The sequence below is a fragment of the Ixodes scapularis genome, unplaced genomic scaffold (assembly GCF_016920785.2).
Source record: "Ixodes scapularis isolate PalLabHiFi unplaced genomic scaffold, ASM1692078v2 PGA_scaffold4__175_contigs__length_147842914, whole genome shotgun sequence".
NCBI classification, from domain to species: domain Eukaryota; kingdom Metazoa; phylum Arthropoda; class Arachnida; order Ixodida; family Ixodidae; genus Ixodes; species Ixodes scapularis.
Window position 1 is genome coordinate 56,001,971 of NW_024609879.1, and position 21,579 is coordinate 56,023,549.

The window sequence follows — 21,579 nt, forward strand, 5'->3', positions numbered from 1 at the left end:
AAGTGAGATTTAATACTTATAGTGCGAATTGGAGTGGCCATACAGGCTGAGTTTTCGTTCTTCTGTCGCCACACAGGCTGAGGTTCCGTGTCGCCACACAGGCTGAGATTTTCGTTTACCGTCGCCACACAGGCGTTACGGCGCAGCAAGACGCACGCTGCGCCGTAGGTTGAGAGAGTCTGCTCTGCGGAGACCCCGCCCGGTAACAGCCAGCTCCGCGTAACATGATCAGTGGGAGCGGCCTCAGAGCTCGGTGCTTTGCTCGGACTTCGCACGAAAGTTCTTATACGCGTTGTCGCGCCGCCGGATACTAGCAATATATGTGTCGCTTACTTGTGGGAAAAGTCTACACTCGGCCGTTCTGGAGCCTTAACGTCCTCGTTAAGTTTGAAGACACTCGCAAATATTAAAGTGAAAAATGAGCACACACGCAAAGAAAAATTCTCGTAGTCTAGCAGGCAGCGTGTGTTTTCTTTTAGGTCTTCTAGCTGCTGGGAGCTCCTCTTGCTCGGGTCCTCGGTACTTGCGTCTTGGGTGCTGACCGCATCGGTCATGCTCTTCTTGTCACGTGGACCACCAAAACGTTCTTGCCTTTTGCGTTCGATCCTCTCAAATTCTTGGATATCGTGCAGGAGGTCGTCATCGTCGTCATGGGTTTTTCCCAACAGCATCGTACTTAATTGTCTTGATTGCAGGCTCGTGATAACTTGCTCCCGAGTATCGCAGAAGTCAAGTCCCGCCTCCTTACACAAACGAACCTTAGAGTGTAAGTAGGCCGCTGCACTTTTGCTCCGTTGCTGGACGCGATCCTGCATCCTTCTCCAGCGTTCCGATGCACGCGTCTGGCTGACAAAGGTTCGGCGAAAATGGTCTTCGAACTCTTCCCACGAGGTGACGTCAGCGCTGCGTGAGCGCAACCAATCTTTGGCGGCTCCCGTGATGTGGGGCTTGGCGCTCTCGAGCAGAAATGATGACGGCCGTTTATGGAGCGTCGCCGTTCGCCGCAGGTTCTCCACCCATTCACGAGCTGATGCCGCGTCGTCACTGCCGTCAAATTTCGAAATGTTCTTACCCAGGTCGGGCATTACCCGGAATGTCGTCACCCCTTGCGATTCCACCGCCGCTGATGATGCCGTTGCTGCAGTCGAAATCGGGCGTTCCAATAAGTCTTTCAGCAGACAATCTTTTTCCACGATCACGTTAAGGAGTTCACGCACGGAGACTCCTTTGCCTTGATCGGTGGCTTCGGCTGAGCTGGTCGTGTGTGGAAGCTTGTCCTTGTCCATCTTCGACTTAGTCAAGCAACGTGAAGCTTGTGGTCCTTTCGGGCAGTCATAGATTCATATCCCACTTCTGAAATGTTATCCTTGTTTGTCTTGGCCCGGATCGGACGGCCGAATGTAGACTTTTCCCACAAGTAAGCGACATATATATTGCTAGTATCCGGCGGCGCGACTACGCATATAAGAGCTTTCGTGCGAAGTCCAAACGATGCACCGAGCACCGAGGCCGCTCCCACGGATCGTGCTACGCGGAGCTGGCTGTTACCGGTCGGGGTCTCTGCAGAGCAGACTCTCTCAACGTACGACGCAGTGTGCACCTCGCTGCGCCGTAACGCCTGTGTGGCGACAGAAGAACGGAACCTCAGCCTGTGTGGCGACAGAAGAACAGAACCTCAGCCTGTGTGGCGACGGAAGAACGAAAACTCAGCCTGTGCAGCCACCCCAATTCGCATTAAGTATTAAATCTTACTTTTATCTTCTTTTTACCAATGTGAGTAGTCTCCTTTCGACCTTCTGATCCGGGCCAAGACGAACAAGGATAACACAGGAAACACTTCTTTGTCTTCCTAAAATGTTAAGAGTCCGCGACAGAGCAGCGGGCTACCGTCCTTGTTTCCCGATACTGTAAGCTAAGGAAGACAAATTTTTTAATCAAAATTATCCCCAATGGCGCTCGCTCGCCGCTAAGTACCGAAATGGCAGCGCCCAAAAGGTGATCGAGGAACGGAGTGCCAATACTCCAAGTGTAGATTCTTTTGCGGCAGTGGTGTACCTACACCTAGCATGTTGCGTAGTTGCCGCTTAATCTCTAAGTGAAAATAGTTTTCCATTGTGAGGACCCTATTTGAAACGAGACATTCGATATACCAAGGATGCCACACACTGAGGCAGCATTGCAGTTCTGCAATGGGTTGCGCTTTAATGAACAGCAGTGCGATCGACCGACCCCGATGAACCATACAAATATGAATACATCGTTTCGGCAGAACTGCACGCAAGATGAAAGGGACCGGAGTTGCACCCGGAGGCATACTGCCGTCCCAGGCGACAAAAGAAAAATAACCTTTGCAAAGACCCCTTGCGTCGTCTCTCACACTCTCCGACCACTGGAGTGTCTGTCTCCAGCTGCGAACTGCTCCTCTTTTTTATCTTGAGATAAAATGCTTTCTAAAGCAGCAAAAAAAAAAAAAAAATCTTTCTATGCCAGACAGTTCAAGCGAGGTACGGACATAAACGTAACTCTCGGAAGAAACATTCTCCCCTTCGTTAATAAGAGACAAGTAAAAAAACAAACAACAAAAAAAAAAGCAAGAAAAAAGCGACGTCACGAACAAAGCCTCGCAGAATATACGTCTCGAACACTTGCATGTCGTAAAGCGTTGACGCCTTTGTATTTACAAGGGGCGGCTGCTGGTAGTACTCGCAGTTCTTCGGATGCACCAGCCATGGGGAGGAGGGGGGGAACAACCAACACTTGCAGTACCTTCTGCTTAGCATCGTGATTCTCACAGGAGATCCACGTGACTGGCCATGTTGCGCGCACCTGGCATTCACCAGCACTACTTCCAGGGTATATTTGAAATTCCAAACGAGCTGTTGGCTGCCATCTGGTGATCGATACGCGAGGCGACAAGATGGGGAGCTCATGCCAGTCGGAATGTGCAGCGAAAGACGGCGTGGCCTGGCCGAAAAAGCATGAAGCAAAGGGACAGGGATAAAATGTGCGTGGCTGTAGTCGCAAACACTTAGCTACAAATGTTATAGAGCGACTGTGTCAATTTTTGCTTACAATGTCTTGAACTTAGATGCTCAGACCCTGATAAAATATTTGGAAAATTAAGCGAGCAGGATTGTTCATCACTAACAAGAAATACACAAAAGAAACCTGAGAGGGGGTGAACCCTTATGCAATCTCCTAAAAACATAACCTGCAGATTTGCAACATTTGTCTTTTTTTTGTTATGGGAACTTTGTTTGGTATAGCTATGTGTATTTTCACCAAATTTCTTCATGCTCTGCAGTCTACATGTTTGATGAGATAACATCTGAAATGACCCATGTTTATAAACTGGAACTTTGGCTCTGGCACTGCGTCCCATGACATCTGTATCGCGGTACCCTGTGTCATTTTAATAAAAATTTAAACGCAATTGCATTGTAATATTTGACTTGCAAACTTTCTATGTGATGCTAAAAAAAACTGAACTGTTTCCTCAATAACAAAATTCAAGCATTAAGAGGACACAAGATTTTCAATTTTTCTAAAGGTGGCATTCTGTGGCCACACAGATAATTTCCTTCTTTTTTTTTTTAAGGTTTTAGTTTTAATGATTTTAAACTCACCCAGAAGTTGGCATATACTTTGGAAATGTAGTGGTTGTTTTGAAAACTATTTCCTTGGACCTGCTATATGGAAAGATTTGACTATATTATTTGGCATGTCCACACCAATTTAGGTTAATGGACCCATGTGAGGGACTAAATGGTATTAATTTTCCACCACACTTTGATCACCCTCAAGACTTCTAAAACTTGCTGCCAGAAATTTCAAATCACAACAAACAACTAAACGAGCAAATCTCTTAAAATACCAACTGAGCAGAGGCACCCCTCAAATTTGTGTGATCAACTTGTGAAGAATGCTGATGAATGCCAGGTGAGCAAAGCTTTCACGACAAAAAAAAAAAAGATAAAAACTGCTTAAGCCACTGTAAAGCAACAATCGAATGTGCATGATAGAAATAAAAAAAAAACTTTATAAACCAGCACCGCCATATATACCTGAAGCTTGGAACACATGTATGTTAAAAAACCTGAAGGGGCATCAGAGAGCACTTCGGAGATCTAAATGCAGCAGCCTGGTTCAAAACCAACAACCCTTGGCTCATTAATAACAACACTAAGTGAAAAAAACAACATCAGCCTCAAGAGCCCCTCAAGCCAAAACTGGGGGCATTTTGTTTGCCATGAAAATCGTTAATGACATTTCAGACAATTTTTGGTTGAGAATAATGCATACCGGTTCAGAATAGTGCATATCGGTTGAGAATACTGCATACCGGTTCAGAATAGTGCATATCGGTTGAGAATAATGCATATCATGACAGCACGGGAGTACGTACATGAGCACTTTTTGAGCACTTCCTTCTTCGTTATCCGCATGCTTGTGCAGCACAATGCTGAAGAGAGAGCACGAAAAGTGCCACATGACTACTAACTAGCGATGTCAGAGCATTTGGTTGGCAGATTCCTAACTGGTAGAGGGGATTTCAGGATGAAATGTTTACCATCTCTGTTCAGAATTTTGGTCAATGTTCAATGGATCAAAATCAAAGGTTATGTACTTTTTTTCATCTTGCTGGAGTGGCCTTCGAATAGATGACTCTCTGCCTGCAGGCAGTGAAATATTTTTATAATTATTTTCTAATGCTTTTTACAGATACTAATAACAATGTGCAGGCATGGTGAAAGTTGCAACAAGTTGGATAATTGCATAAAAACACTAAAAGATGTAGGAAAAAACCTGCAACAGCTTTAGTCATGAAACAACCGTTTTTTTTAGAAGACATGATACAAACATAACTCTGTTTTGTCTAACATTTTTCTAAAGTCAGGCTCAAATTTGACAATCAGAAACTTATGTGGGGTCAGAAACTTGTATAAGAACACCTTAAATCAAGGAAATATGAAACAAAAATTTGTCAAAAACAAAGCAGTACATATTATGGAAATTAAAATTATGAAATGGTTCCAACAAAACACAGATTCACATTTAAGGAGTAACAAGAAACATTGTCCCACGAAATGCACACATGACTAGTAATCAAAAAGGCATATCTACATATTCACAATGCTACTTTTCCAACAGGCAGTGAAGAACACACACCAACACATTCAATGAAAGACGACGTGTTCAAGCAACTAGACTTTTTGCTCTACATTGTGCACGGCACATTCCTAGATGATGTCACAAAAAATAGAAGCGTTCCGAGCTGACACACTTAACGAAAGATCTAGCAACGAATTCACGAAATCTGACTTGTAACACGCAATGTCTGAGCTACTTTCAAATGTTGTCGAGTTTGTTTATACTAGTACAGTGTTTGGAAGTTGTCATAGCCGTACAGAAATCATTGACACAAAGGGAAATGTTCAAAGGTAGCTTTGCAATCAATGATAAGCCAGAGAAAGAATGCTGCATGCATGCAGAAGTGCAGCACGTTGCAAATCCTAGCTAGCAGATTGTGCTTAGGTTTAAAGGGGCGATAGGTGCTGTCCACACGTCGGCCATTTGCCTATGTTGAAAATGTGAGCGACACCTACAAAAAATTATGTCATTAAATGTAATATGTAATGTCAGAATAAATTCATGTACAGCTCAAGGGCTGGGTTGAAATTTAGATGTTACAGAGTACTCTACGTCCTGATATGAAGATTAATGTGCATCGGCTAGCCTTAATGTTCCCATTCTCCATAATCTGTTGTAGATACCACCAAGAACCTGTCAACGCCTCTCTAACCCTTCATAGAACAAAGGCAGAATTGCTGCAAAACCTGGGTGCAGGAAAGCGCACCATAGTGTATAGGCTACAAGGCATGTTTTTGTATCAAGCAAAGCATACAGGAAGCTTTCATTGAGCAGCCTCTTCTGCGATTCCACGGTATCGCATTTCATGTTCGGGAAGTAGTGCACCGGAATTAAAAACCTGCCCGCCATGATGTAATAGGCAGGCTTGTATCCTTTCTTGAAAAAAATGTGAACTACAGCGTTCTCTAGAGTGACATTAAGCTAAGCTGGTAGTTCAATGCGAACAACCAAAAGTTAAATGGGAACGTCAAGCAGAGATACCGATAGATCTTGGAGGCCAATGTTGTGCATACAGCTTTTAATCTTGAAGAAGGTGCACTAAGATCCTAAAACGATTAAGTGGTTTATGTATGCTGTGGACTTTGGACTGCCTACACCATTTGTGCTACCTGGATGCAAAAGGAACTTGGCAAAACATTGACAAAAGTGCATAACCGACACCCTGCCCAAACACCGACTGAGATGGCTTCCGATCCCTGCAACGCACTGCAACGCAACCCTGTACATGTGGCTTTCACAGCTTGGAGGACTTGTGGGGACAAAGACCCCACACTACGTAGAGGCCCTAAAAGATACTCTTTCCGAAAGATGCTTGTGAGGCTTGCCTAGAATGGTGTCCAGTAAAGGTAGACGTTGGAATCCCTGCTGCAAAATTCGAAACGCCTTCGTCGCAAAGGCGTGCATACAGATCCGGTGTAATCGTCGGTGCGCCTTTAGGACTACCGTCAGTAGCAGGATCATAATTGAGTCACAAGCAATATATATATATATTTATATGTATGTATATTATATTATATATGTATATAAGTCTTGTATGTACAGCTATAGCTACATCGTAAATAGTGTATATGACGACGACATAATTTGAGCTTCGTGTGGTGTATGGCTTTTTTTTTTTTTCTTCTTTCGTTTCCCCCATGGCAGTTTTAGTTTGCAGGACAGCGTTTCCTCCCCCTTAAATGGAAACCAACGCACGACGTGACCTGGTAAAGCTATTGCCAGTTACCCAGACTTCGTGACTGTCACCGAACGACTGGTAGCTATAACCTTCGTCGTTAATGAAACGCTGATACCGATTTCGCCGTGACATGCTGCGACATCGAGGAGCGGAAATTTCGCGACGGATTCGTCCGTCTGGCACGCCTGCGTTAAGAATGTGGCTACGAGTTTCAGCGACACTTCGTCGCGGAAACCACGGACAAGGCGACGACTCCCCAGAAACCTTCTGGAAGAACGTCCCGGTACACGCGGGTCGACCGATTGCAGACGGCTGTGAACACAATGCGAGATGCAACCACCGTAGAAACCGATCTCGCCGCCGGCGTCGTCACGAGGCGAGTTCGTTTTGTTACAACACATGGATCCTCGGGGAACATAGCACTCCTCGCTCGCGGGTCGTTTGAGCAATGCGCACGGTGGCCCGTGCTGATATTTTCTCCGCTTACGTGCCTACCGCGTCTCAGTTGTATGCAAATTCCTCGGCGTAGAAGAATAGGGGCTATACTTTTGCCGGTCCGCATGAATGGCGGGCTACGGGTGCTTTTTGGGCACAAAGAACAGTTTTCAATGACCCCACCAGCTCGACTGGCAGTACGCCGCCGAGCTGTTGCAAATGGCAAAGCCATGGAGCTACGCTGCCGTAAGACGGATAGTGTAACAAACATACTCTATAATGCCGAGAATAGTTTGGCCGTCATTGGCGTGCAACCCAAAATGAGCAACAAATCCTGTCAGAATTCAGGAGCGCGCTGGAGAACGCTCTATACAATGTTAGGCCTTAAATGTTGTGATCGCAATCAGATTTTATAAAGGGTGTTTCCTCACAATCTATACTGACAAAGAAGTCAGGGCACCCACTCCAATTCATGATGCAACGATTCTGTAATTTTCAAACTGCTACCTGTAATATTTTTTTTTAATTTGAAGGACTTTTCCTCCGACCTTTAAATGGTATTCGAATGGGCAAAATTAAAGTAAGAATAGGCTTGAAAAGGCGACAGTATTTCTACGGCAATGTGCTTCACATACAAAGACACACTTGTCAAATGTCTGACGAGCTCCAGCGAGATATAAAGAACCGATCTGCCATGTTTCTCTTGCACCATTTGTAAGAAGCCTGGATCATCTAAAACAAAGCAACTGTTCAACTTTGTCAAATCAACTGTTGGGAATTATATTGTAGGGTTCCATAATCATGGGTCTAGCAGAGATGCCTACTTAAAGAGTGCTTTACAAAAAGCCCCGATAGATGTTGCTAAAACGCTCCATGCTCAAGCCACATAAAGCCCAGGCCTCTGCTCTAGAAATATCTTTGCAGCAGCAATCACCCCCTTGGGGACATCGCTGCACCTGAATCAACTTTAAAGGAACTAAAGCAGCACACAGATGACGCACACAGTCAAACACAGATGCTGCCCTCGTCTACTCGCTGCATTACTTCAATGGCTCTAAGTCGTTTATCTCTGTTCTGACAGGCTTTCGAAATTTCAGCAGAGGACCACAAAATAGCACAACCAGAGACTACAGTAAAAAAAACAGCTACTGCAGAAAAAGTGCTCAGATGGACTGTAAAAGTTTTGTTGATGCAGGTACAGCGATGCTCTACACGTACAGATGCAAGATGCAAAGACCTCCTCCCCCAATTCCAGTACCCGAAAGCCACTTCGTCTCGGGCCTGAAGCCACTGTTGTAGCCAAAACCGCAGCCGTAGGCGTAGCCAACGCTGTAGCCAAAGCCACAGTCGTGGACAAGGCCAATACCCTAGCCACAACTGCAGCCATAGCCACAAACAGTCAGAGCCACAACTGTAGCCGTAGCCATAGGCATAGACAGAGCCCTAACCACAGCTGTAGTAAAAGCCGCAGCCGTAGCCAGACACAGAAACTGCTGTAGCCACAGCCTCTATGTGGCACGCTTTAAGCTGCAGTCATAGCCACAACCGTAGCCGTAGCCACAGACATAGACATAGACACGGCCATAGCCATAGTCGCATCGTGGGCTGGTTCAAACACAACAGTGTGGGCTGAAAGCATGGGTCCCGCTCACGAACCCGAGGGTCCCGCACCCGACGGGTGGTGGTGGTGGTGATGGTGGTGGTGATGGTGCTGTTGCTGGTGGGCATAGCCCCCTTCACCACCCCCAAGCGGCTGTCAGGTGCTCGGGTGGTGACGCATCGCCCGCGAAGACGAAGCCGCAGCGATGCCGGTGGCGCCTGCAGATGACGACGACGTCCCCCGGGCGCTGACGGGCCGTGACACAAGGCCCGCTTCAACGTAGCGTGGATAGCTCACGCGTTCGATTGTGCCGTCCTGCGTGACAGCACCAAGCCACTCAGAGGCTTCGTCAAGGCTCAAGGAACATGCATGCCGAGAGCCCCTGACTTTTCCTAGAGTTTCACGTTTTTCAGCGACCTGCTTGAACGGGAGAATCTAGTCAATCAAACTTACTGGCTTGTTCTCTTAAATTCCTTAAGAAATATGTCAAGCATTCATTCTGAAGTAATGAACAGCTGGTGAATTATGAACTGCTTACTAGAATGTGATAGGGTTGTGCAAAGATTCAAAATTTTCAAATAGTAGTGTCGAATAATATGCTATTTGATATTTGCTTCCAGATATGTTGCAAGATTCATACTTTTCAAAGTGTTCATCGCAACGGGTTAACCTCATTGAGCACACTTCTCCCTCGAGCATCAGTGCACTGCAGAGAAGCAATACCCACGGAGCTGACACCGCAATCCAGCAAACTTTGCTTCGCTGCAGTGCAGACGTGTGCTTAGAGAAGAAAAGCACACCTTCAAAGCGGGATGTGCCTGGTGTACTTTAAAGCAAATGTATGCTTTATGAACATTTATATCTACATAGCAGTAAAATTTTCAAAATTAATCTAGGGCTATTATGCAAGAATACAGTAGGGTCCTTCATTTTTGAGTTTTGTCTTTTAAAAAAATCAGAGGGAAAATATTGCTCGCTTTGTTCCAAGCTCGTAATAGGGGTAAACGGGCAGAAGCTCACCGGGCGAAAGCTCACCTATTTTTTGGCAAACCCACGCAAAAGCTCACTTATTTTTCAGCGGACCCGGACATAAGCTCCTCTCTTTTTTTGATAACCCGAACAAAAGTTTTCTCCGAGTGAAATGGGCTGGGCTAAACTGGGTCACGTAAGTCATTTCACATAAGTGACCTCCCCATTCAGTAAAGCATATACTGAAAAGTACCATCTTTGAGCCCAGTTGTTCTTCATTTATGTGGATGCTATGCAAAGCAACTTTTGAACACTGCTAGTTAGACTTGTTTCTTTCTATGATGCAGGTAACCCTGACCAACAGACGGAAAAAAGAAAGTTCTTCAAGATGGGTGTGTCTGGAGGCTGATCGAATGTCTTCAACAGGATCAAGTGTTGGTCACAACAGCTTTACTGGAAGCACGCCAAGGTTCAGAAGGCAACGAAGCATCATCAGAACCACCTGAGGAAGCTGTGACTGCTCGAGCAGTGGAAGGCTATATTCACCTTCAAAGGTTTGATCAATAAACGTCCTTCTCTTAAACAATAAACATACCTTGTGGAAGTCATATATACTTTTTCATAGAATGTCCTGCTTAATTTCTCACATTATTTGAGCTCACGTAGAAAAGCAAACAATTTTATCCGGGTGAGCATTTATCTGGGTTCACGTGTAAGAGTTAGTATGAGCTTTTGTCTGGGTCTGTGAAGAATACGGTGAGCTTTTGTCCGGTGTGCTTCTGTCCGGCATTCCGTAATCAAAAAGAAATCGATCGGACTGAAAAAAAATGATTCTGGTTTAGGTTATATTTAGAAATATACAAATATAATTAACAATAAGGAGCATTGATTGTTTTGTTTTTCACAATCAGGTCATTGGAATACAAAAGATAACATTGGAACATATACATATTTCATTTCATTTATTATTCCATCAGGGCCCCGAAGGCATTAAGAGGGGAGTGGGCGGTTACTCTAAAACACATAGATGTAACATAGATGAGCGAGGAAAAAAAAAAACATGCACTACGCAACATCTGCTAAAAACTTAGCAAAAAATGAAAGCCGCTTACAACTCCTTGTAACGCCGGATTAGAGCGCAGCTCTCGAGGACGAGGAGGGGAAGGGTACTGAGGGGAAGGTATATCTTTCCTCCCTCCTCCTCACCTCCTCATTCTGTCTGCTACTCCTCCCTCCGAGCGGCATCGTTGTCGCCTCACGAGGGTCACGTGACCTCACAAGGTCATGTGACCCCTATGAGGTCACGTGACGATGACGTCATCAGTGACAACACCAGTGACGTCACTGATGACGTCATTATCACTAGTGACGTCACTGATGACGTCATCAGTGACGATGCCGATGCCGATGACGTCATCAGTGACGATGATAATGCGGATGCCGATGATGTCATAAGTGACGTCACTGATTGCGTCATCAGGGCCGATGCCGTCATCAGTAACGATGACAATGCCGATGACATCATCAGTGACGATGACAATGTGGATGCCGATGACGTCATAAGTGACGTCACTGATCGCGTCATCAGGGCTGATGCTGATGCCGTCATTGGTGACGATGACAATGCTGATGACGTCATCAGTGACGTCATGCGTCCCATAATGAACCGCGCAATTACACCGACGGCAACGCCGAAGGCGACGCCGCTCAAGCCGGAAACATGCGCCTTAGAGCTGCGCTCCAAAACATTTTTAAAACCAACAGTGTTAGTCATTGAGACTATATGTGCGGCAAGGCGATTCCAGTCAACGGAGGTCTGGGATAGAAAGGAGGCATTAAAAGTGGAGGTGCTTTCATGGGGAATCCCTACCTTTAGGCCATGGTCTACACGTGATGATATGTACGAGGGTTCTAAAGACAGTGCAATGGAGAGCGGGGTTGGAGTGATAAATCTTATAGTATAAGAGCTCACTTGGGCTTTTCGATTTTTCATAATTCTTGTTGCTTACATAATCTTCTGCATGCACATCATCTCTGTATCCATCCTAGTCCTGTCTGATTTTTGAACATATCTGAATTGGGACAACATTCCCTCAACATCACAGCTTACCCATACAGTTGCAATGCACAACAATAGCACTTCCGTTCGACAGGAACGAAATATCTGTTCTATCTTTCGAAACAAAGTTTTAAGAGTAATTTCTTATTCTTCTCTCTCTTCTTTTTTTTTTTATGAATGACACGAAAATAAAGGAGGGCAAAAGATACTTCACAATAGGCATTAAAGCAACATTTTGGGGCACAATCTATATTGCTGCAGTTCACTGAAACCATCAGAATCTATAGGCCCGTTTCGGAGGTCTGGAGCTAGCACACATATTTCTACACACCCTTTGTTTCCTACAAAATATTATTGGAGAAAATTAATTTGGAAAATGATGAAATTCAAATTCCAAATTTGGGGGAAAATCAAGTCTAAACCAATTTTCAAGAAACATGTTTGGGGTGTAAATATCGGGAAACATAGGGCTTTACCCGAAAACGAAGGAACACAAATATGTCTAGGGCAGCGCTGTCATGGCAACCTGCATTCATCATTTGTGATTGGTTTTTCTTCTTATCTTTTTTTTTTTTGAAGTTTGAGATTGAAGAAACAATATTTGCATGTAGCAAATTTATTTATTCATCCCCTCAATAAGGTATGGCTGGGGATCTGTACAGGTTTAATTTGAGGTCAAATCCATTATCTCCTCGCCACCCTAATGTAGGCATTGGACTTTCTGAGGTGACAATTAGATTAAAATTAACCGAGCCTAGAAGTGGGAAAGTGGAAGCTTGGAAACAACCTTTACAAGTTCAGCTGTATTTCGTATGGTGCAAGAATAGTGAAAGACATGGCCATAGCCATAGCAGACACAGAATATTCGATTAAAAAAACGTTCAGCCAAAGCCACAATTTGCTTCGAATTTGCTTCAAACTCAAAATCCACTATTTGCACATGCCCTATATCTGATTGTCATGTCAGTTTTTGCTATACCATGTTTCACCTTATTATGTACCGCAGGAAAGGCTACAAGCACAAGCTCCTTGCTCTAGGGCACATCTCGGCGGCACAAGCTCTCGTGCGTTAAGAGTAGCTCCCAACGCTATGAGCTCGCGCTTCTAGCCTTGTCTGCGGTACAACATAAGGTGAAACGGAGTATAGAACGTTCGATATCAAGTGAAAGTTTAAGGAACAAAAAATGCAGAGCCCTGTTCATAAAAAAGATCACATGAAAACCTTCCATTAGTGCATGGAAAATCAATTTCCTTCTCATCTCTAGCACATGTGGATGGCTGGAAACTTACTGCAGCCAGATACTCCACATACAAGCGTTATGTATTAACATTTCGATATGACACAAATATTGCTTTTATATGTAATGGTCATAATGGAGATAACATACAGCTTATGATAGATGGTTATCCGACAAAATTTATAAATGCGGATACCCATTTTTCTGTGATACACAGAGCCTCAGAATTGCACACACAGAATCCAGTTTCAAATATAGGCCCCTAGGGAATGTTACGGCATTTATCTTTCTATTCTAGAAGACAAAATCAGCTAAGGTATTTTCAAAATTGTACTATCATTAAGAAATTTGCAAACAATAACATTCAGTTTCAAGTGTTTTCTTTACCTCTCACCTTAGAATGGCCAAAGCTATGACTTACCACGTCCAATCAAGAGCCAGTTAAAAGCCATGCGGTATATTGCTTCGATGTGCTATGATAGACATGTTGGAGTAGTATACCATGTTTCGAAATGGCTTATGGTCGGACTTGGAGGTCCATAGCTTTGGCTGTAGTCCATTGTAGGATAAGACAAGGTACAGCACTCTGAAACTCTTGTGAAGGAATTCACAAGCATGTTAAAAGGGAAGCCAGATTTTTCGATGGATGCAAACCCCAGCCCCTCAGTCACAAGGTAGCCGCGTACACTGTGAGGATGACAACCTCCTACTATATGAGTAATCTAACCAGCCCATAAGTAAAAAAATATATATTTAATAAAACTAAATCTCATCAGAAAACAATCAAATTTTCTGCAAGGGTGGTAATATCTGATGTCAGTCCTGACACTGCTGCGCGACAAGCAGGTTAGAGTTAATTTGTTAGTTAGAAAGCGAGTTCAACTGTGCCGTACACACGGTGCCAGGAGTATGACGGAACTTACCCTGGGAATCCTGTGGTGTGTTGTGGTGGTACCCTCTAGCTTTGAACTCAGTATCGGGTGGATTGTTTTTTGCTGCAACGAGACGCACAGGTGCGGGCACTTGTTTCTGAATTGCTACAAAAAACTGCCAGTCATCGCTCCCACTTCAAAACACTTCGAAAGAAACAGTGCGAAACCCGACACCGAGGCAACTCGAAAATTCTCCCCTTTCCCATGCTATTGCAGCAAAGGCAGGGGTAACAGAGATTTTATGATGCGTTGCTTCGGAACAACGTTGCGCAAGTAAACTTGGTATACATTTGGTGCGTCGATGGTGCAAATGTTGGTGGGCGTAGCACCTCCGAAGGAAAAGGCCCTTCCAGCAGGAGTGGAACGTGAAGTATGCACCTTCTGCGGAGCTTTATTCCTGCCTATTATGTGTTTCCTCGCTTCGACCAAATCACACGCTTGTTTTCTCCCCTCTTGCTTCTTGCACACTCTCCCACCGTACGTGTGAGTGCACTCGTTCAACGTCTTCTAGATAGATGACAAGGCTAGAGCGCTGGATTTTGTAAACGCCCCTTTCACGGTAATATTTTCTTAGATGTATAACACCATATATGACATACAGGGGACCCTGATGACATGCACCGCTGAGAACTACTGGTAAAAGATGCTGCTGTGCGCTCACAGAACCACTGACGTTGTGCCTGATTATGTGACAAGATTCCAGAATTTCTTTAATGTACTAGTGTACAGGGCAATCTCTGGGGAAAAGGGGCAAGGCTGAAAGTTTGCTTAGGCAAAGCTGACTGACCGGTGGCATTTTCTGGTGGCCAAAACATGACCTTGTGACCCGTTCTCAGATTTTAGCGTGTGATAGCTGACTGCTCGACAGTCCCATAGATTGCCATATATATGAATCTAGGGGTGTTTTCAGTTTGTTTAAAAGGACAGTGAATTCTTTGAGGATGACCCATATTTTAACGCAAACGTAAAGACATCAGCCACCGCCTGAAGTTTGAAGAGGGCAGCATTCTTGAGGTAAAAAAATCAAGTCTGAAGGTGTATTAAAATATAACAAAGATAAAGCTCCTATGTTTGGAGTATGCTCATGTTTATGCAGTCAAATGGGATGGTAGCAATGGTAAGGAATTGTACATTTCTCTTCAATTCAGTTATCTCTCAAATACTTCTAGTTTACTAAAAAAAAATATCTTTTAGACTCACCCCTCTTATAAAAAAATAACAGGTTATATTTGAAATTTCCAGGAGCCCAGGTCTAAGCACCTTTATAAAAAGAAAAAAGGTTGCAGCTTACCTCAATCATTCTCGACAGATCGTCCAACTTAGACCTCAGTTTGCGGTTTTCTTCCTGCTGTGCCTGGGAGTTGAGGAAATAAAAAAAAAGAGAACTCAGCTTCAGAAAAGTTTTCACCACACACAAACAAGAGATGTAAGTGGCACACGTTGGATAGGAGTGCCAGGTTAATTATGACACTTTTTTTACAGTCCACATTTGTCCATTGAGTCACATTTTTCCTAATTAATGTTAAGGCAGTTTTACCATGCTGCCAATTGCCAGACCCAAATGTTTGCAATGATGTGATCAATTCATTTCAAGCTGACTTTAGTATTCAGTTATCATCCTTATACAAGTTACCTGGAGTTCTGCACACTCCTTGAAAAATAATTTTTGCACACTAAATGTTTAAGCTCCAGTCCTAGTCCAACTCTAGCCTTTTTAGAAGATACTCGTACACTGTACTCCTTTGGCATAAGTGGCATAAATATCCCGATTATATTCCACTGATTTCATATGACTAACTGTCGAATCTACAGGGTGTTTTCTTTTTAAGCCTAGAAGATTTCTTTAAAAAAAGCTGTGAAAGCTACGCGGTTTGTGCGAGTGAGTTATACTGACAGGAGGACATAGTATGGGGGCTAATCGTAACGATCAGTCAGCTAATTAAGTAAAATAAATAAATTAACTTTTAATTAGTGGAAATAGACATATGGTTCGAATTAGAAACTTGCTGAGCGTCATCGAAAACCACTAAATCAGTAATTTTTAGAAAAACTTTGAGTGCATAAGAAGCACAGTAGTGCGCTAAAGTTATCGCTCGTGCAGCAGAAGCAAGGCTATTGGTGCGATAACGCACCCGCATGATTTTTCCGTCTATTATCATGACCCTAGCCTCGTACTTGCTGCACAAGCGGTACCTTTAGCGCACTACTAAGCTTTTTACGAGCTAAAGTAGTTCTAAAATTGATTAATTTAATGGCTTTCGGTGACGATCAGCAAGTTTCTAATTGCAACCATAAGTTCATTTTCACTAGTTAAAAAGTTATTGAACAGATTTTACTTAGCTGACTGATCATTACGATTAGCCCTCTACACTCTGTCCCCATGGTCGTATGACTCACCTGCACAAACCGCATAAGTGTAGCTTTCACGGCTTTTCTCAAACAAATCTGTTAAGCTTAAAAAAAATATGCCCTGTGTAAGAAAACACCTAACATTTAGCAATATAGAAAAGCGAATCCGCTCTCAATGAAGAAAATTGGTCAAAAATTAACCTCCGCAACTCTATATTAATCAAATGAAATCAGCTGTGTGACGTAGGCAACAGGAGAAAGGTCGCGACATGCCAGAGGGACAATGCCAGACGAGGGGGGGAACAACTAATCATAAAAATACCGAGCATCCACACATGTCATAAGCATCCACCCCCTACTTATGAAATGTTGAAATAATAAGCAAAGTACAAAGAAAGTGCCCACTCCAGATTTCTGAGTTCACCTAGCCAAGGTGCTCTTCTCCAAGCCCCTTTGGTGCAAAGTGGTGGAACTCCTGCTATCACGTGCCCCTTCTGCATTTTTCCATTCTGGCCTAACTGCTAATCCCCAGTGCACTTGCTCAGTATTTCACAGTAGTACTCATGCAACAGAGTCGTGAGATGGTAATTAAGATCCCCGGCCATTTATGTATCTATCCAGGCCACTCAGTCTGGTGACACAGTAGGTTAAACTAGTGTGGTGAAGCGATGTACTTACGTGTAGTGCCCTGCTGATGGTGGTTAGTGTCGTAGATACTCGACGGTTACCCTCCTGCGAGGCAAACAACGGCGTAATCAGTGTCTCTGGTGAGCCAAGAAAATGAGTGTGAGGAGAGCGGCACAACGCACCTTGACTGCCTTCGTGAGTGCATCGAGTTGAATGTTCAGGTGTCCAATCTCTTCCTGTTGCTCCTACAACATCAGAGAGCAGCGTGCAAAACAAGAAAAAATCAAAGAACCGAGGTTGTCGAGGCACTTGCCCTCCGGAAAATGTAACAGAGTTAGGCAGTGATGCAATCAATGGCACGAGAAGATTAGTCGCATTACACAAACATACGTAAGTTTGTTTTTATGAAACAGAAGCAACACTAAAAACAATGTCGACTTTAGTTACCGATACTTTCGGTAAAACTACCCTAACCAGTGTGAGTCATATGTTACAAAGTGTTCTAAAAAAGGGGATGAATGAACCGTACCGATAGACGGGAACAAAGGTTATGAGGCCGCCAAAAGGCAAAATCTCTGACAACACCAAAATTCGACCCCCGCCTCTCCCAACACAACCGTGTTCCTAAAGCTCATAAACAATAAACAATGCATGTGATCGGACGAACAGTGAGAGGAATTCTGGAGCAGAACAAGCACATCCATGTGCCAGTATGCGTCGTGCCGTGTTCCACATGGCGGTGTGTGCTTCCAGAACACCTCTGATTGAATACATTTTGTCCACATGCATCAATAAGACAGACAGGAAATGCAGAAATGACAAGGCAGTGTGGTGTAGTGGTTAGCAGGCCCGACCAGCAGTTAGGAGGCCCAGAGTTTTAATCCAAGCACCACTAAAGATTTTGACTTTCGGCGGCTTAATACCCATCCTTCTATTTGATCACTAGGGTCATTCATCTGCATATTTTCTCATATTTCCTCTTTGGAAACTGCATAGACAATAAAAATACATTATGAAGCTCTAGAGATAATTGTGTTTTTCAATATGGTGTGCATTGTATGTGAGATTTTCTGAATTCAAGGTCAATGAAATGATTCGGAATGATGCCTATGTCTAGCAACAGGCCCTCAGGTAACTAGAAAGGAAAAATCCCAAATGTTCTGATGGCACCCGCATTATTTATGGTAATGTCTGTCAGCCAACAAACCCACATAGCCACATTTATAGCCCAATTTTTTCCAGTTGGTGTTCGTCATAGACACCACCTTCAAAATAGCATTATAGACGGGTTAAACACCTAGAAATACAAAGAATCGTTACATGCCAAATAAACAAAACGCATCTGGCAACCCCAGCTAGTGAAAGACTGAGGATTATGTCACATGGAAGCACCTAATGTGGAACCAAATCTTAACTGCACTGCACTTGCACCACCCTTGTCATATTCGTAGGCCCATGCATTACCTCCCAGCTACCTAGGCAAAGCATGTTAATTGACCACAAAGTGCCAACATGAGAAGCAAAATCAAACAAACTCAAAGATCAAATTTAAAATTTCCCTCACCCGCCAATTGTAATACGGACAGGCACTGCATCAGCATGTGGCCATCTTATCACTACAGTGATGTATTGTTAATATGGAATTAATCTGGATACCCTGTTATATACTACATAAAAGTTTCGGGGAAGAACTTGGTAAATACATTAATTTTTGTGTCATTATTATGGAAGACTCATATTAGGGATGATTTTGGGAAAGAATTAATGCAAGTGTTTATATTAACAAGACGCAAATGTACTACATTGCCAAATTCAGGGGTGGGGCAGGTCAAACTGGTTATGAAGCAATTTTGGAACAGAAAAGTTTGCATTTTGGAGCAGCTTAGCAGGAAATTCTTCACTTTGGAGCACTGGGAATAAAAATTCAATATTTTGGAGCACATTAGGAGTAACTGTGACATCATTTTGAAAAAGCATCTTAGCCAGCTGTACCATGAGTTACAAGTCAAGCAAAGTAGGTTCGTACGTCTACAAGTGTTGGAAAGCATTGAATAGAACTTTACTCAGACATATTTGAAATTGCACACAGAAAGACATTTTATTTAACAAACAAATTTGAATTAAAATTGGAGAGGCACAACTTGAAAACATTATTGCTACATGCTACGTTGCATCCTACATCATAGCATGTATGATGTATGATGCAACGAAACGATTGTTAGGATGTATACATCGGACCCACCAGATAGACGGATGAATGACAGATATGGCTGAACCAATGAATTGGGCAGCTGCTTGTGCCACCTGGCAACGGAATAGCCAAGGTGGCCAACTGAGCTTCCACTTTTCGCTGAATCTAGCATCACCGTGACGTTTGGCACAGCGTGGCGCAATTTTGGTCGATTTCACGCTTTTCGCACCGCTAGGTGCAGGAAAATGTGAATGTATCAAAACGAACGGCAACTGGCACAGCTGTCCCATCCCTGAAAATTTCCCTACACAACCCCAAATAAAAAAAGAAAAGTGTTGTTTCACCACAAAAATAAACTATATGTCGACAAACACTCGGTCTCCTCCCAAATGTAGCGCTATCGGTCCAGGTCAAATGGCAAAGTTTCAGAGCTTGCTGTTATCCAATTCAGGTCATCGGCGATTTACAGAAATTTTCTATGGGAAAATGGCGGCTTACAAAGCCCACGAATGCATGGAGATGAATAGCGTCAGCTAACGGGACCAAGTCCATTTTGCAACTCAATGTTTGAGAAGATAGCTTACAACTTTTGATTAAGATAGTAACAAGCTCTGGAACTTTGGCATCTGGTCCGAACCACCAGCCCTACACTTGGGTGGGAACTGAATGTTTGGCAATGCTTACTTTATTTTTGCAAAAAAAAAAAAAAAGCTGTACATTTTTTTTGGGGGTGCACCACATTGAAGACACGAAAGGCCATTTTCTGAAGCAGTCTCGACCTCCTACAGCATAAGCGCCCATGTGACAAATCTGACCTTCGATCACGTCGAGGGGCAAGGAAAAATTCACTAACCTTGTTGACAACAGAAAGCTCCTTGAAGTGAGTCACTATAATCTGAATGTGATCTTCGAATGTCAGGTGCTCCATTAGGCTCTTGCGTGGTCCCTGCATTGACGAGAGAAGTAACGAAGAACATCAGGACAAAGTGCGGGGGTGAAAGCTAAGTGACGACGTTAACCCTGAAATTGGCGAGCAAAGGACAATGACGTGAACAAAAAAACGTTTTCAAAATGTTTGTTGCACTAGATATTACCCACTTAGATTTGGGAGCCGAACTACACAATTCGAGCACTACTGAACCATACAAGCAAAAAAGCCTCCAAACCATGAGAGATTCTCGTGAAACGGTACCGTAAAGTTCAGTAAGAACGCCCACCCAAAATGAAGAGATAAATGGTGAAAAACATGGGGCGGGCTATCTTTGGGAATGCCATAGCAAAACTTTATCAAAAACTAAAGATAAACACCGGGATACCCGTTACAAACCACGCGACTCAGGAATGGATACCACAGATTGCAGACAGAGCAGATTCATGTTTCATGGAGGAATAAGCAAGCGGGACTCGCTACAAACTTGTTCGACACGGGGATCAATATCGCGAGTGCAGATCGCAGACAAAAATGCGGTAATCTGCAACAAACTCGCATGTTGCGTAAACAGATACCGCAGATCGTGGATGCAGCAGATTTGTATTTCACAACGCAATATACATGCGGGAACAACTTGCGTGTTACGGGAGCCATTCTCGCGCATGCAGATTGTGGACAAAAACGCAAAAACCCAATATTGCCACGAGTAATGCCGAGCGAGTGCGTGCAAGGCCTTGTGTGGAGCCCGCCTACCACCGTCGAAGTTTCATCATTGAGGCCACAAACGTCGAACGTGCCCTTCAAGCACGGGCCTCCCACTACCAGAGACTTTCCGGCATTACACTCCTCTTGAAAAAACGCATCATCTCGACGCAACTCAAAATTAGACTGATAACTCAAAACAGAAGGGCAAACTACAGATTCACCTAAAACATCTATTTTCACAGTCCTATCGAACATAGTTCAGTTCGAGTCAGACGACGTGAATCACCTTCGGGTCGCAGAGGGCGGCGTGACAATGTTTATGTTCCATCGAGTATCGGGCTGCAGTTTAAGTCCCTCAGTTAACGAGTAACACTGAGGCTGAGGCATCACTTTAACAGTTCCTCACTGCGGCAATGAATTGGTGTTCAGATCCACACTTGGTAGCCGGGCTGGAACTGGGCGTCGTGGCGACAAAGATTGTAGCAGCCATCGTCAGCAAGTTGTGCGGCTTGAATCAAAATTCAGCCAAGCTGGCAGACTTCTCCATTCGTTGAGTGACAAACCGAGCATCGCCGTCCTGTTCGACTTCGTGGCAGACATCACACTCCTGGTAGGTGTCGTCATCGTGTTCGTCGTCAAGGTTCTAGTTGGGGTTGTCGTTGAAGTCATCGTCCAGGTCAGTCTCGCTCCAGTGTTCGATCTTAATGTTTTGCC

At 43.9% G+C, this 21,579-nt stretch overlaps 1 protein-coding gene across 1 annotated transcript in view; it reads right to left on the reverse strand.

Moving 5' to 3' along the window:
- Window positions 1-2,176: 2,176 nt before the first annotated feature.
- Window positions 2,177-21,579, reverse strand: part of LOC115331832 (TNF receptor-associated factor 5) — a 38,828-nt gene continuing 19,425 nt past the window's right edge. Inside the window, exons 6-11 of the mRNA XM_029994083.3 lie at window positions 20,083-20,175; window positions 17,221-17,283; window positions 17,090-17,143; window positions 15,354-15,416; window positions 14,054-14,125; window positions 2,177-9,179 (exon numbers count right to left, since the gene is read on the reverse strand). Of these exons, the coding sequence (XP_029849943.1) occupies window positions 9,021-9,179; window positions 14,054-14,125; window positions 15,354-15,416; window positions 17,090-17,143; window positions 17,221-17,283; window positions 20,083-20,175 (504 nt within the window). The 3' untranslated portion in view covers window positions 2,177-9,020. The remainder of the gene's footprint in view (window positions 9,180-14,053; window positions 14,126-15,353; window positions 15,417-17,089; window positions 17,144-17,220; window positions 17,284-20,082; window positions 20,176-21,579) is intronic.